We start from the raw sequence: 17,126 nt of genomic DNA, 5'->3' as shown, positions 1-17,126 counted from the left end.
TGGGTATGTATAGTGTTAACCATGATCTTCCACCCAACTAGCCAATTTTTAGAAAGGAAGGAAAGAAGATAAGACCCTTGTTGGGGAGGGAAGGATTGTGACTTGGATGTAGAAAGCAGTGAGGTTGTGGGAGGTCAGATTCTGAGGTAGAGTGAGAGTAAAGGATAGTAAATAGGTGTAATGTGTGAGAGAATAGTGTTAACCACCACAGTAATGGAGTTCAGGAAACTGTGAAGTGGGCTAAGGTCTGAGAGGGGTGTTGTGATGTATTTACAGTTGTATGGAACAGCTATTATTTACAATAATATTAGAGCAACAATCATTGGACAGAATGTATGTGATCTAGATAAGAAGAATAGGGAGTATAGGCCCTTGTGTAGTGTGCTAATGTGATGCAGATACCGGCCTGCAATATTGGCAGTGCTGCAGATGGTCGAGTTACGAGAGAAATACACATGGACTACCAAGTCCTGTGGAGGAATAAGGATGGCATGGCCACTGTCTCTGAAGGAGAGAGAGCACCCCGCGCCGCTACCTGAGCAGTCTTTTATTAGGTAATTTTGCGTAGGAATACAAATACAGCTTATTCACCATTGTCTGGCAATGAGGATCAAACAAATAATGTTCAAAGAGCTAAAAAGGGCTCACACTGATTTGGGGTCTTATCACCTAAAAAACTACAGAACTTAAAAGGGGCTAAATTCGTTTCCTGCCTGGGCCTTCATAATCTAATTAAGAGCATCCTCAGCAAAGCAGGTTTGACAAGATTTTACATATCCTATCTCAGGCCTAATTATTCTGGGAATCCCGCCATTTCCATCATAGGGCTGCATTGCCCTTTGTCATTGTTACAGACTTGAGTCATCCAGAGGAGACAAGTCAGCCGAGAGGTTTGAGACTTCTTGCAGGCAGAATGAGAACTCAGGCTTTGTCAAAGCCGAGGGGCAGGGGTCCATCACTCCCATCTTCCACAGCCCCCCAAGTCCTTCCCTGAGGGCCTTCCCACGTGATCGTACCTGTCTTAGGCCCATCCTCCTCTGAGGAATCTTAGCCATCATTGGCTAACCGACCAAGCAATGGGAGCCAGACAAGGAGCAGTAACAGAGCTCCTGCCAGGGAGCTAAGTTTGTCTCTTAGTGTCTCCTGGTCCGGAGGTCTCTCACTCAGCCTTAGCCATGGGTGGTTATAGCTCTTGAAACCAGGCAGGGTGGTTCCCAACACTAATGGGACACAAGTTAAGTGAAGGACAGTAAATTAGCAATACACTATGAAAGAGAGATCAGGGGAAATCTGTAAAATGATACAATATAACCAGCCTAGCAAAGCACATTATACAGAAATAAGAGGAGTACAAAAAAACTATTAAAACAAAAGATGTAAGTATAATGAAAAAAATAATAATAATACAAATATGCAATAACTTGTAGGTTCTCTGTAATAGTAAAGTGAAAATTGTCTCACTGTCTCAGCTGTTGTGATGCCCCTTCTTTGGGTCCAACTCTGGTCTTTTCACAATTCCAGGGTTGTTGTTTTTTCTTTTGTCTCACTTGTAGGTATTTTTTTTTTAAAGGCAGGTGAAGGAATGAAGAAGAGATAAAATTGGAAAGAAAGGAAGAAGGAATAAAAGAAGAAAGAAGGAAACAGAGGAAAAAGGAATTGAAAGAGAAAAAATAATAAAAATTTAAAAATAAAAATTATTAAAAATATATAAATAGAATAAAATAAAAAAGCCTCTTGGTTTCTAAGTGGCCAAACCCGTTTTTCTGCTCTTGCTGGCTGCAGCAGGCTGAGGGGCAATTGGTGTGGCTTTTCTTCCTTCCAGATCTGCACTCTGTCAGCTTAGTGCACTCTCCCCAGAGCTATCCTGGCACCTCTCCCCTGTGCCTTGGGTGTGGGATCCAGACCTTTCCCAGGAGTTACTGCTGTGGGCTGGGGTGCGGGGGTGTGCTTGTGTATGTGTTCGGCTAGGCTGCCTCACCCTTCCCAGTGCTATGTGGGTAGGCAGGGCCTTCCACACAACCTTCCTTGAAACCTTGGGATCACTGCCCGGCTAGGTGGCAGGGTTGCCGGAGTGATTGCTGCAGGAGAATTCCCCAAACAGTGTCTGTCCTTTCACTTTTTCTTTTCCAGAAATTCCTCCTACTCAAACCTGCTGCTCCATACAGTGGCCTGGCCTCTCCCACAGCCCAATTCTCCAGCCAGACTGGTGACTATGGGGGTCAGGGCCTGTCACTGCGTGATTCTCAACTCTGCTGGCATCCACAGACTCTGCAGGTGTTCACAGCCCCTGTGTGTTTGCTACTTACTTACTCCTCATTCCCCTCTCTGTGACTTCAAGCAACCGGGTTTCTCCTGGTGTTGCTCAGACCTTGTTTGGTCAGGGAGGGAGCAGTTGCCCTAGCTTTCTCCCAAGGACTCTATGACAAACCCGGCAGTGGGGGCCAGGCCTGGGGCTGCAGCCACCCTGGGCCCCGCCCTGGTCCCTGGGACCTTATTGTTCTGAAGCACTCTCCTTACCATCTGGTTTTTTGGTTCAACTACAATTTTGGTCTCTTATTTTCATATATGCTGAGGTACTGTTTGGTTGTTTGCTCATTTACTCTGTACATCAGCTAGGATTTTCTCCCATGTGTAGGGAGAAGTGGAATCTGCTCCCTCCTACCCTGACACCATCTTCCTTTCCTCCACCATCTTCATTCTTTATGAGTCTTTTTTCATTTTGTTTCTCTGTCTGGGAGTTTTTTTCTAACTTGTGCTCCAACTTGCTGATTTGATCTTCTGCTTCATCTAGCCTACTTTAATTCCTTCTAGTGTATTTTTCATTTCAGATATTGTAGTCTTCATTTCTTCCTGGCTCATATTAATAGTTTCAATGTCCTTTTTCATGCTGATGTAGTTCCCAGCAAATTCCTTGTAGCTTCCATAGAGTTCCTCGTAGTTCTTGTTGAGATCCTTGAGCATCCTAATATCCATTATTTTGAACTCAATGTCTGATCGATTGCTTGCTTTAATTTCATTTAACATGCCTTCTGGGGATTCCTTGTTTCCTTTTGGTTTGGGGTTGTTTCTTTGCCTCCCCATTTTATGTGACTCTTCTTTTTTGTTTCCGCATATTAGATTGATCTGTTTTTGACTCCCTGTCTTTGTGGTGTGATCTTCTATCGTAGGAGACCTGTGGGACTCAGTGGTGCAGTCTCCTTGATCTCCTGAGCAGGATGCTCTTGAAATGCCCTTTATGCTGTTTATGTGGGCTCTCTTATTGCCATTGAGTTTTGGTTCTTGTTGAATCATTCTTTGGTGGGTTCTTCCCTCCCGCTGACTGTCTGAGAGTCATACTAACTACCACATCTTGTATGCTGTTGTAAAGGTGCTGTCAGAACAAAACAACCCAGAAAGCACAACCCACACTCACAGTAATAATCCCCACCTACACCCACAGTATTAAAACGAAATGAACATATTAATAAAGGTGTAAAGACATTAAGAATATTATAAGACAGGAAAAATGAATATGAGATGGCAAACTGAAAGTGATTTTGAGATGGTAAGGAAGGGGAAATAATCAGAATAAGGAATAAGAAACAAGGTTAAGAAAGAAAGAAAATAGAATTTTCACCATAATTTTAAAAGGGGGATATGGGAAGGAAGAAGGTATCATAGAGTAAAAAAATGGAAGAATAATGTATGAGGGTTAAAAAAATTTTAACAATAGTGAAAAAATTAGGAACCAAATTGGAAGAAAAGATGCACCACAGTAATATCAACAATAAATGAGTAAGATTAATGCCAGTGCAATGGGAATGAGAACAAAAAGAAAAAAGAAAGAAAAAGCTTATCAGATGTCTAGAGGAAAGAAAAGTGATTTTGAGAGGACAGAGGGGGAAGAAATATTAAGAGTAAGGAATGAAAGCCAGGCTAAGACAGGGAAAATTTAAAATTTGAAACAACAACAAAAAAAGAAAGGGCAAGAGGAAGGAAAAATGGAGTAGGAGAGAGGAATGGTAAATTTTGAGATTTAAAATACCAAAATAGTGAAGATCTAGGAATAAAAATGAAGAAATGCAATAAAAACCACCACATCAACCAGCAACAACCAAAGACTGATGAAAGTAGAGAGAGAATAAGGGTAATTTGAGACCTGGAAAAAGAATGTGAGATGGCTAATCACAAGAAAAATGGTTTTGAGAGGCTGGGGTGGGGAGAATAGTAGTAGTACAGAATAGAAACAAGTCGTAGCAAAAGAAAAAATAAAATTTATTTATTTATTTTTAAAGATTTTATTTATTTTTAGAGAAAGAAGAAGGGAAGGAGAAAGAGAGGGAGAGAAACATCAATGTTTTGATGTTATCATGTGCCACCCGCTGGGGACCCCACCCACAACCTAGACATGTGCCCTGACTGGGAATAGAACCAGTGACCCTTTGGTTCACAGGCCGGCACTCAATCCACTGAGCCACACCAGCCAGGGTGGGAAAAAAAATAAATTTACAATAAAAATAAGAAGAGGAAAGAAGAAGATAAAATGGAATAAGAGAAGGGAGGTGCAAAATATGAGATTTGAAATAAACTAAAATATAAAAACTAGTGAAAATAATAGGCAGAAACCTGAAGGAAGAGAAATGAAAGTTAAAACACTATGCAGGAGAGAAAATAACACAAATAATGAAGGAGACATTGGTGGAATTCATTTCAGTAGAATTCAGTGTTACTACTATCTTCTATATCTGGATCTGCACCTGGTAAAGTCAGATGGTATCCTTTCTGTCCCTAGACTACAAGCAATACACAGTCTGTGGCTGTCTCCTTCAGATTTGGCTGTTCCCCACTGTTCTGCTCTGTCAGCATTCCATCAACCCAGGGCCCAGGAGTGGTTCATTTAATGTCCTGAGAGGACTGCCAGTACATTCTCTACTTGCCTCCAGAGGGGGCCTTTGGTGCTATTGGGAGGGTGGATACCCTTGATCCCCCTTGGGGGGCACTGTTCAGACTTCAGGAAGTTGGTGGGAGTGTTGCCCTACTCTCTTGCCACTCATCTTGATCTGTCCCAGATTCTTTCCAATAATGAATGGTTTCTGGTGAATTAGTCTGTTTCCTGTGAGTGGCCAGTCCATGTAAAAGGGGCCACTCTTTCCTCTTGGTGCTGACAGCAGCTCTGTCTAGAGCTGCTGAGCAGGGCAGAGGCTGAGCAGGGCCCTGAACAACCTTGTTGCACCTGTCTCTAATCTCTCTACTCTGCTGCTTTCAGTGGATCAGGGCTCAAGGAGCAGTGTAGCTCACGTGTCTGGTAAAAAGGACCCTTTCAGAGATTTTAACTTTTCCCTGCGGATATGTGCCCAGGAGCAGAGTCCAGAGCCTAGCCTTAATGATCTGCAGAGCCTGTAGTCCCACAGATGGAGGATTGGGCACACCTGCATGTGAGGGGACCTGCCTGGCTACAGTGAATCTCAGGTGTTCATTTCCTGGCTTTTCTTGCAAAGAATCACAGTGTCCCTGCTGAGTTTCTAGTTTCACCTATGCTCCTGTCCTAAAAGAGTTTCTGTGTGTCCCCCTCACTGCAGCACCAAGCCTGGAAGGGCCTGTTCTCCATGCATTTCCCCTCCCCAAAAAGCCCAAAGTCTCTCTCAGTCAGGGCTGGCCACAGCCTGCTAGAGCCTCTGATAGTTTTAAATAAAGTTTCTCTCTAGATCTCTCCTGGATGGCACTGGGAAGAATCCCATAGCATGACATGGGGCAGTGGTGGGGCACTCTTGCAACTCCTTCTGGTGATTCTCAGCCTCTGGTGGGCCTGCTCGCACCACGCTGTTTCTGCAGCCAGTACTTCCCCTCCCCCACTGTCTCTTTCCCCCCAACCTGAGCTTGCTGCTCCTGAGCCAGTCCACAAACTTCTCAGTCAGATTCTGTCCTGTTCCAGGTTACCGTGGAGCCCGGGCCAGGGAGGCAACAGCCCCTTCCCCAGTAACTACTGTAGTCCCTGGATACTGGATCCTGGCAGCAGCGGGGTGTGCGGCCCTGCCAGGACAGAGGGCACAGAGATACTTCTGGGTGCTGAGGTGTGGGCTGTCTGGAGGCTTGTTCCCAATGGGGATATTTTAAAATTCTTCAAAATGGCTCCCACCCCAAATCTGTGCAGCCAGAAGTGCCAGGATGGGTAGCAGCTCTGCTAGGAGAACCAGCACTGCCTGATCCCGTGCCCTGCAGGCAGGCAGGCTCTTTCCCACTCACACACACACCCTGCACACTGGCACTTGTACACACTCACTCACACACACTCTCACTTACTCTCACTCTCAGCAAGATTTTCAAGTTGAGTGCTCTGTGGTTTAGCTGCAAGACCGGTCCAGGTCTGGGAGAAAGTGGACAGAGCCTCCAGCTGCTCTGCAGCCATCTTGGATCCTCCAAAAATTACTGTTATTAAAAAGCTACCCAGCTTATTCTAAATTGTAGTTAGAGCGGAAAACCCTTGGGCTGGATTTACTCACATCCCCAAACACCACTGCTTCCTCCCTGAAGATGTTCTTGATGACAAGAGAAAAATTCTAAGATGTCTGAAATTAAATTACAGTGGGTCACAGAGTGGGGGCTACAGGGGGTCACAGCCCTTTTACTGGGCTGCCATAGAAAATCTGGGCAGGTGTGGCATGGAGCCAATGGCATGGATGGCATGGAGCCAATCATCTCCAAGTTCACACGCAGGTGCTGTAACCAGGGAGAGTTGCCTGCCAGTTACATCTTGGGTGGAAGTCACTTCCCTCCCCCTGGCTCAAAGCATGGCCACAGTTATTTAACATATCTATGAAACCAGTTAAAGGTTATAGAGATGGTAAATGACCATGCCAGAGCTTAGCTGCAAAGCTGTTGCTATATAACACAGTTCTGAATGGCTCTGCTCCATGTGTCCCATCCTCCAGCTCAGACCTGTGGGGGTGAGGACATCATATATATATTTCTAATATTTCCTGGGCACCCTGAGTCCTGGACCCCATTACAAATCCTTATTTGGGCCCCCCCACTTGGCTGCACCCTGTTACAAAATGACCCAAGCCACCATCTTTAGATTAAAGCAAATGAAAGTGTTGGGGTGCAGGGAGGGAGGTCAGTTAGGTGTGGTAGTTATGCAGATTTAGTTCTTGCCTTCTCCATTGATAAGAGTTGCTAAGGATTTAGACATCTTCCTTTCCTGGTGGGGGGGGGGGGGAGATGCTTGCAAATGGAGATTTCCCTGATAAAAGTAGATGTCTGTTACAACAGGGTAACTTCTACTCAGTTTTCAGAGCTTCGCTTATGTCTGCTATTTCTTAAAAATAATCAGCCTAGAATAATCCTTATGGCAAAGAGTCATATTTTTGGGTAGCAAATTTGGCCCCCTTCACTGCTATGCTGAACTTTCACCCATAGATGAGTATTGCCAGGTGTTGAATTACCCCTGAATTCATCTTTACCTCCTGGCCTGTGCGGCTCACTTGATCAGGCAAGATTTGCTGTTGTGGTGTTACAGGGTGCAGCCAAGAGGGGGGACCCCAAATAAGCATTTAAAATGGGGTCCAGAACTCAAGGTGTCTAGGAGATTTTAGGATGTCTTCACCCACCCCCCCAGGGTGTGGGTTGGGGGAAGGGACAAATGGAGCAGGGCCTTTGAGAGCTGTTTCGCATAGCAACAGCCTTGCAGCTAACCTCTGGCATGGTCATTTAACATATCTATAGCCTTTGGCTGGTCGCTTAGATATGTTAAATAGCTGTGGCCCTGCCCTGAGCCAGGGGAATGGAAGTAACTTTCCCACCAAGATGTGACTGGGGGCAGGTCCCCCGAGCTACAGCGCCTGCGTGGGAGCTTGGAGATCATTGGCTCCAGGACTTGGGGCCACACCTGCCCAGACTCATGATGGCAGTCCAGTAAAGCTGGAAGGATATGAGTTCTGGCATGTGAAGCCGAGTGTGGGAGGAGTCGGAAATGGGGCTGCAGAGGAAGACTGGCGGGGGATTTAAACCTAGAGGCAGCAGCCATTGAGGGAGAGAACCATGCGCAGCCCTGAGAAAATGAACCATGCAGCTGTGGAAGTGAAGAGAGGATCACAGCCATTGGAGAGAGAGAACCACACAGCTTTAGCAGAGTGGAGACTCCCACAGCCCTGAGAGGGAGAACCACGCGGCTCTGGCAGAGTGGGGACTCCCGTGGCCCAGGGAGAAAGGATCACGTGCCTTTGCCAGAGTGGGGACTCACGCAGCTTTAGGAGATACGGTTCTCTGGACTGGGCAAAGGGGGAAGGAAGGAAGGACTGTGTCTGTTTGTGGGTGTTTTAAGGGACTTTAGGATTTTGGTAAAGACATTAGGTCACTACTTTAAGTTTGTATAGCATTAAATAAACATTTCCTTTCCTTTTCACAAATCTCTGGCATTGAGAGACGTCTTTCCTCTGGCGGTGGACATAATGGACCCGGGGGCTTCTTTCAGTAATAGTATATCATCCCAGGCCCCCCTTGTTTGTTCTGTAACAGTGGCAGTGCTCTTATCTACTTGCCTTGTAATTATACCTCCCCCAAATATTGTTAAGCAAACTTTGTTTGTGAGTCCTGACTGCCTGGCTGTATTTTAAGCTTCTTGAAGGCAGAAGATGCACATAATAGAGGCTCAGTAAATATTTGTGAAATGAATGTTAGTGTTGAATGATTGTGGGGAAAAAAGAAGAAGTAAGCAGATACATCAAGACAAAGGCTTCTCTCTTCATTCTCTTCCATATACATGCAGTTTATTTTTACTGATAACACTTGATATACTATCAGGATTTTGCATTGCTTTTTGCTTGTGGATGATCATGCACACATTTGACTTTCCGGTTAGATTGTGGGTAGAAGGACAGGACTGGATTCAAAGGATATGAAATGCAGGAGAAAAGGTCACATGGCCAAATCAAAGAGCAAGCCCATGCAGTTGAACCCCAAATTCTAGTCCTCACTCTGCCACCAACTTGTGTGATCTTTCGCAAATGACTTTACCTCTCTGAGCCTCAGTTTGTCTGTGATAATAATTTTGACAGTTTTTACTTCACAGGAGGTCAGCTGAGCTTATAGCTGGGGAGGTATTTTGGACAAAGGAATTTAGGATATTGTCTTAATGGGGAAAGGGGAGCTCAGACCACCAAGCCAGGTAGGTCAGCTTTCTAAAGCTCTAAGATTCAAACATGATCTGGCTTAAAAGGCGGGAAGGTTGAGTTCCTAGAATCATAAAATATTAGAGCCAACAAGTATCTTAGTAACCATTCTAATTCAAGCTCTTCATTCTATCTGGGCACACTGAAACACAGAGAGATGCTTTTCTCCAAGGTCTCACTGAATGGCCCTGGATTCCAGGTTGCTTATTCATGGTGTGCTTCAAGGCTGCACTTCAAAAGCAAAGCTAATTTGCTCTGGTTACTGTTTGGAGACAAGAAGCCTCTGGCCTGTGTCCCAGCAAGAAAATGATCAGGACATTGTGTGAAGCTATTTGAGTTTCTAAAAATTGACACACTGTTTCAGTTCAATTATGAGGACAACAATCTCCTAGTGTTTGTCTACTGCCTACTGTCTTTGCCACTCTGCTAGGTGCTGTGGTGGGGGGAGGTGATACAGACACCCACCTGCAGTGTCCACGTCATTGTGGATGAAATGAGACATTCACACGGACTACCAAGTCTGATGGAGGAAAAGGGACAACATGGCTTTTTCTCTCAAGGGGAGCAAAAACCTTGGCCCTTGCTGTGACCAGCCTTTGTTGGGTTTCTTGGCACATTACATGATGGTCCTCATTTACTATACACAGGTTTACTTTAGGTGGTTACCTTTTACAGAAAACAAAGAAGCCAATGCTGCTAATCATATCACAGAAGAGGGATATTTGCAAATGAAAAGGCAAAAGTGATTGAACTGGTTACACTCATCCTTGGAAGGTTTAGCATAGATTTTAGGAAGTTACTTTGCAGTAAATGTCCTCAGTTCAGGGTAAGGGAGTTTTTTAGCAAGAGCAAGACTCAAAGCGGCTTAGGCACATTGCAGGCCTGATTCCCCACAGGAGAACATATCCATGGGCGTGGGTCCTGTGCATCTCTGAGTGGGAGCTGGGCCCATGCCATGCAGAATGGTCTCCTACAGGGAGGAGAAAAGATTAAGACCCATCCCCTCTGTCAAAGATCTTAGTGTGGGAGACAGGACTAACAATAACAGAACAATAGAAGGCAGTATGTGATTCAGAACAAAATGAGTAGTGCAGGCCATACCTGCTATAGACATTCAGAGGAGGGACAGAGCTCCGGGAGCTGTGGGTGGGGTTTGGGAGAGTACAATTTCACTTGGGATTTGAAGGATGGCTAAGATCATTTATACATATGTGGGAGAGGGCACTGAATTTGAGTGTGTATGCATGTGCACACACATGTATGCATGCACAGATGCGGAACTGGGTACAAATAATGGGTAGTGCTTACTGAGCACTTTCTATGCACCAGATGCTACATAATATTCTACGTAATTCAACTCAAATGTGCATAATCCTAGGAATTGGATGATAATTAATAACACTTCAATTAATATATGGAAACTGAGGCACAGATAGGTTGAATAAACTGCAGCAAGTAAAAAAAGACATAAATGGAATTAGAATCCAGATCCTAAAAACACTTGGCTACTCTATCTGTGAAAAAGAATCTGTGGCTCCAGTGACGAAGTTGGCCTGGCTACAGTCATTAAAGATGGTCAATTTGCAAACACAAGGACTCTCTAGGCCAAATTCCCAACTGAAGTTCAGCATGGAAATTGGAGGGATTAATGAAGCCATTTATTCTGTTGGTCTAATCTGTTAACCTAAAATAAAAAGCCAAAGTGAGAGGCAACAAGCATTTATTTGAGATCCATAAGTATAGGTATTCAGGAAGCACTGATTCAGGCAAAAACCCAAATAGCAGTCTGAATAGAAGGTGAAAGCGAGGGGAATTTATGAGAAAGGGATGGGTAACAACTACAGGAATAGAACAAAAGCATTTCTGTAAGTTCAGGTAAGTTAACATAGTGATGTTAATTCCAAAGGTCTCTAATATTCAGTGCCATATTGATGAATGTCTGCTTTCTTGTTATCTTTGCAAACAGTTGTTTCGAATACAGTGCTGCTTTAGACTCACTTAAAGGTTAGTTTGCCCAGTTTTAACATTCCAAAAATTTGAGGAGTAAGTTGTGAAAGGAAGCTCCTCTGGGATGAAAGCTCCAACTCCTTTCTATTTTTTATTATTTAAAGATTTTATTTATTTATTTTTAGAGAGGAAGGGAGGTAGAAAGAGAGGGGCAGAAACATCAATGTGTGGTTGCCTCTCATGTGTGCCCTACTGGGGACATGGCCTGCAACACAGGCAAGTGCCCTGACCAGGGATCGAACCAGTGACCCTTTGCTTCACGGGCCAGCACTCAATCTGCTGAGCCACATCAGCCAGGGCTATTTTTATTTTATTTAAATTTATTTTTAGAAAGGGAGGGAGGGAGAAAGAAGGAGAGAAGCAGCAAAGCATGAAACACACATTGATCGGTTGCCTCTTGCAAGGCCCCAAGTGAGGACCTGGCCCGAAACCCAGATAGGTACCCCCTACTGGGCATTTTTATTTTTAAGTATATCCTAATGATTATGTTATTACAGTTATTCCATTTCCTCCCCCTTTGCTCCCTCTGCCCAGCATGCCCATTCCCTCCAGCGATCCCCTCTACCTTAGTTCATGTCCATGGGTCATGAATATAAGTTCTTTGGCGTCTCCATTTCCTATACTATTCTTAACATCCCTTCATCTATTTTGTACCTACCATTTATGCTTCTAAATCCCTGTACCTTTTCTCCCATTCTCTCCTTCCCTGCTGATAACCCTCCAAATGATTTCCATATCTATGATTCTGTTCCAGTTCTTATCATTTGCTTAGTTTGTTTTTCAGATTCAGTCATTGATACTTGTGAATTTGTTGCCATTTTATAAATTCATAGTTTTGATCTTCTTTTCCTTAAAGAAGTACCTGTAACATTTCATGTAACTATGGCTTGATGATGATAAACTCCTTTAGCTTTACCATGTCTGGGAAGCACATTATCTGCCCTTCCATTCTAAATGATAGCTTTACTGGATAGAGTAATCTAGGTTGTAGGTCCTTGCCTTTCATGACTTTGAATACTTCTTTCCAGCCCCATCTTGCCTGCGAGGTTTCTTTGGAGAAATCAGCTGATAGCTTTATGGGCACCCCTTTGTAGGTAATTCTCTCCTTTACTCTTGCTTCTTTTAAGAGTCTCTATGTTTAACCTTTGACATTTTAATTATGATGTGTCTTGGTGTGTTCCTCTTTGGGTCCAACTTGTTTAGGACTATCTGTGCTTCCTGGACTTGTATGTCTATTTCCTTCACCAAATTAGGGAAGCTTTCTTCCATTATTTTTTTCAAATAAATTTTCAATTTCTTGCTTCTCTTCTCCTTCTGGCATTCCTATGATTCAGACGTTGGCACTTTCAGAGATGTCCTAGAGTCTTCTTATACTTTTCTCATTTTTTTGAATTCTTATTTCTTTATTTTGCTCTGGTTTAATGTTTATTTCTTCCTTATGTTCTAAGTCATTGATTTGAATCTGGGTTTGCCTCCCTTCCCTGTTGGTTTCCTGCGGATTTTCTTTATTTCCCTTGATGTAACCCTCATTTATTCCCTTATGCTTTTGCCATACTCAGTGAATTCAGTGAGCATCCTGATCACCAGTGTTTTGAACTCTGCATCTAATAGGTTGGTTATCTGCATTTCATTTAGTTCTTTTTCTGGGGTTTTGTTCCGTTCTGTCATTTGGGCCATATTTCTTTGTTTACTCAATTTGGTAGTGTCCCTGTGTTTATTTTTTGTGTATCTGGTAGAACTGCTTTGATTCCCTGTCTTAGTGTACCTGTTAAGTTGTAAGGGGCAGAGCCTTAGATATTTGCCAGGGTGGGGCAAGCTGCTACACCGGTTTGTGGTGCTGTGTGAGAGAGACAGGTCAGAAAGGGGACTATGCTGTTGCCTGGCTTCTGGAGGCTTGCCTGGCACTTGCCCCACCATTTCACTTACTTGCCTATGTGACTGGCACCCTTCCAACTGTTGTCTTAGTGGTAATTCCCAGAGTAGGTGGGTTAGCATACATTTTAGGTTCCAGCGGGCCCTTTAAACAGACTTTTCTGAGTAACCAGTAGTTTCTTCTGCCACCCCAACCCTCACTGGTTTTTATAGCCAGAAGTTACGAGGCTTTATCTTCCCAACTGTGTAACCCTGGGCTGTGGTTGTGATTGCTTGCTCCCAAGGTATTCCTCCCAATTTTTATCCACCACATGTGAATATGGGAACACCCCAACTGCCACTGCTGCCACCACCTCTTTGCACCACAATGCATCCTCTCTGCCCTGGCTTCATAGCTCCATCCCTCCTGTCCATCTGGATCTATGTGGCTTCTTTTAATCCTTGGTTGTCAGGTTCCCATACAGTTCAATTTTCTGGCAGTTGTGGGTGTTTTTGTTTTGAGGTTAGTTGTGATTCCTATTGTAGTTGCATGAGGATATGAAGCATATCTACCTATGCCTTCATTTTGACCTGAAGTTCTTCCAACTCCATTTTAAAGGGGCTCCATTTATATGGTTTTTCACACCAAATTGTTACTTCCTTGAACATAGGAACTTGAGGTCTCCAGATGCTGCATGTGATTGTCAGGAGCTCTACAGCTTTATCCTTCATGTTCCTGCTTAGGTTGCAGAGGAATTAAGAAACACCTAAGGAGAATGAATGAGTAAGCCTCTGTATCAAGTCTTGGTTGTAGTTATTCTTTATTAATTAGCACTTGAAGAGCATTGGGCCTGATACAGGCTGTACAGAAGCTTGGGATTAAACAAGGCTCTTGGCTCTGAGGCTGTAATTTGTTGTGAAAACAAGACTTAGAATGGATGGGAGAACAGTGGCCTGATAATACAGTAGATAGTATTGTATATTTAGAGTGTGGCTTGCAGCCAACACCTGGAAGTGTTTCCGAGGCAAGGTGCTTAACTGTCTTTGTGACTATTGTCCTAAGTCATTGTGAGCCTTCAATAAATATTAGAGCAACATGAGATAGATTTTAAGGAAGTCCTTTTCCTATTTCCTTGTTCCAAGAAAAGCATAGCACAGCCTTTGGGTAGAAAGCAGCAGGGAAGGGAGGAACCTATTTTATCAGCTGTCTTTAGGCAGTTCTTGAGCACGCCTATAACCACATTGTACTGGTTGACATTTCAGTGTTAGGACCTCTTGCCAAGTGTAGGTTGGGAATCAGCAGTTACTTTGCAAGGAGGAGAGTGAAAGAGGTCAGGGGAAGTTTGTTTTGGTCTAGTAAGTCTCTGATTGAAGGCATAGTAGGAGAAAGGGGAGAAAGAGGGCTTGGAGAGGAAGTGGCAGGGGTGGGCTGTGAAGACTAAGGTAAAGAGAGAAAAATACCCTATTCAAGTAGGAGGAGGAAGAGCAGGGAAAAGAAGGACTAGAAGCCTCTATCTTAGGCACTAAAGTGTGAGGAGTGGGGATGTGGTTAGCAGGGTGAGAGAAGCTATCATCCTGGTCTTACACAAGTGCAGTATTCTAGGGCAAAAAGGAGGTGTCAGGAAGCAGAAGGCCAGACCCAACCAACACCCCACAGAGCAAAGCTGGGCGGGCGCTCAGCACTAGACTTCAGTGCCTCCCACCCCCGTCCGGCCCCGAGAACTTAGTCAGGGCTGGCTGAGTGCCTACAAGGTGTCCGGTGTAGAAAGAAGTGCCCTAGAGAAGCGAGTCGCAGGATGCGAAGTCAGTCAAAAGGCTTCACCGAAGAGACACCTTCAGCACAGGTAGGGGAAGGAAGGTGGATGTGCCCGCATGTAGGCTCCAAGAGTGCAGAATTATGAGGCAGGCCAGGAAGGAGGGGAAGGAGGCGGAGATTGAGCGTGGAGGAAGGAGAGGGCAGGGAGAGCCGAAAAAAGGCAGGGTGGGAGGTGTGACTGGGGGAGGAGGTGGCGGGAGCGAGGGGTCCCTAAGAGAGAAGGAGGCGAAGTGGGATAGTCTTGGCCTCCGTGCCCGGGGGAGGAGGGCTTAGTTGAACGGGAGGAGGCGGTGGAACCGAGGGGGAGGAGAGAGGGAGGGGAAGGAGGAGGAAGCTAGAGCGGCGGCTGCAGGGGGAGGAAGACAGGAGGAGGAGCCGCGCGAGGGCTGCAGCAGCAGCGGCTGTAGCCGCTGGGGAAACGAGCGCCGCGGTGCGGGGTAACGCGGGAGCCGAGAGGTGGCCCAACCCCGGGTGGCGGGCCGAGCTGCCGGTGAGTGGAACCCCAACGGATGCGGCAGCCGGTTCTTGGAGCCGGGCATGAGGTGCGGGAAGATGCGGCGCTGTGGCGGAGGAAGGAGGCCGGCCCATAGCCCAGCCCCTGGCCGGCCCGGCTTCCCTCCTTTCCTCTCACCCTCCCTCCCCTTCTCCCTGCCGGCTTCCTCCCGCCGCTGCAGCTGCTAAGGGGGCCGGTCCTGGGCGGGCTGCTGGGTGGGGGAGGTGCTGTCCCGAGGGCGGGAGCCGGAGGTGGAGCAAGGCACTCCAGGGTGTACCCAGAGGCGGGCGGCTGGACCCGCCCGACTCTAAATTGGCCGGAGGGACAAGCCGGGGGCGAAGTTGCTAGCTGGGGGCAGAGGCCGCCACGCGTTTGCAGGAGTAAGCGATTCTGTGTGACGAGAGCTTGAGAGGAGGAGTCCGGCGTCCCTGCCGTCCCCCGCCGCCCGCCCCGATTACCCGGCCCCGCTAGTTCCTCTCCTGGCCTCCGCGAGTACCCTTCCTCTCATCCCGTTACCCCCTGGTTCGGCACGGCTGGGTCCCCTCGGCCCTGAACCACTCGGCCTCCGGCTTCCCCTGACCCCTGCTTGCTTCGCCACTGTCCCGGTCCCCTTTTTCTTCCTTCGCTAGTTACCCTTCCCCGTTTCGTGATTCCCGATTCAATTGCCTCTTTGAGACCTTTTTTTTTTTTTCCTCTCCTTTTAGATTGGCCAACGGCTCATTTCAACCCTGCCTCGTTGGTGGCCACTGGAGAAACGCGGGGGGCTCCCCAGACAGCCGTGGGGACAAGTTAGAGCCAGCACTTAAGCCCAGGCCTCGAATGTAGCTTCCCCTCTCCTGCTCACGGGGGGCCCCGTGTCTGGAGTGGAGTGTGGGTGTGGGGGTGTGCCCTCTGTACTGGTTCCACCACCCGAGCAACTCCCTGAGCTTGTGTTCCATCTCATCTTGTTTCCTGCACGGTGGTTGAAGGGAACCGCTTCCTATCATGTCCCGGTATAGCTACCAAAGTCTTCTGGACTGGCTCTATGGGGGTGTGGACCCCAGCTTTGCAGGCAATGGGGGCCCCGACTGTGCTGCCTTCCTCTCTTGGCAGCAGCGGCTGCTGGAAAGTGTGGTGGTCCTGACCGTGGCCCTGTTGGAGATCCTGGTGGCCCTGCGGCACATCCTGAGGCAGACGAAGGAGGACGGTAGGGATGGCCGTGGCTGCCAGCCAGAGCAGGTGACCCAGCGGCCAGAGGAAGGCAAGGAGAGCCTGAGCAAGAATCTGCTCTTAGTAGCCCTGTGCCTGACCTTCGGGGTGGAGGTGGGCTTTAAGTTCGCCACCAAGACCGTCATCTACCTGCTCAACCCCTGTCACCTGGTCACCATGATGCATGTGAGTTTGTTGAATTTTTCCTGGGCAGCCTTACTGATAAGTCACTTGAGTGCTCAAGACACTCAGCAGTGTAGAGCACTTCATCCTTGTGGAAAGGGGGGGGCTCTTAAAATTGATTTTCCAAAGATGTGCTGTTTTTGTGCATATCTCACAATTTGCTTTCTTTCACCTCTGAACTATGCATTAGCCTCCCGCTGGAGGGGAGGAACATAGTGTCAGAGCCAGCTTGTACTTAGGCTGGCTGCCTGTCCCCTCCCAAGTCCCTGCTGGGACTTTTCACCATCAGGAAGTCCAGCCCCAGCCAGGTGCCCTTTCTGAATCACATCTGGAGAGCATGCCCTAACCCCCCTGTCCTCTGTCACAGTTAATTCCCAGATGCCTGGTGACATTTCTTTCCTGGAGGTGATCACATAATGTTTCTTGTCTCTGTTACAGGACT

General features: G+C 46.5%; 1 protein-coding gene across 11 annotated transcripts in view; it reads left to right on the top strand.

The window, feature by feature from the left end:
* Positions 1–14,464: 14,464 nt before the first annotated feature.
* Positions 14,465–17,126, top strand: part of TMEM164 (transmembrane protein 164) — a 221,006-nt gene continuing 218,344 nt past the window's right edge. For 2 of the 11 annotated variants that reach the window (XM_045817506.1, XM_045817512.1), the window contains exons 1-2: positions 15,168–15,362; positions 16,018–16,687. In XM_045817506.1, coding sequence (XP_045673462.1) covers positions 16,298–16,687 — 390 coding nt within the window. In that variant the 5' untranslated portion in view covers positions 15,168–15,362; positions 16,018–16,297. Of the gene's footprint in view, positions 14,849–15,167; positions 15,363–15,610; positions 15,694–16,017; positions 16,688–17,126 lie in introns of those variants that run through there. The other 9 variants (XM_045817509.1, XM_045817511.1, XM_045817515.1 and 6 more) reach the window with 9 other exon arrangements.

The sequence above is a fragment of the Phyllostomus hastatus genome, unplaced genomic scaffold, assembly GCF_019186645.2.
Source record: "Phyllostomus hastatus isolate PE091 unplaced genomic scaffold, TTU_PhHast_1.1 phas_scaffold_28, whole genome shotgun sequence".
Classification (NCBI taxonomy): Eukaryota; Metazoa; Chordata; class Mammalia; order Chiroptera; family Phyllostomidae; genus Phyllostomus; species Phyllostomus hastatus.
This window is presented reverse-complemented; position numbering and strand designations above follow the sequence as displayed.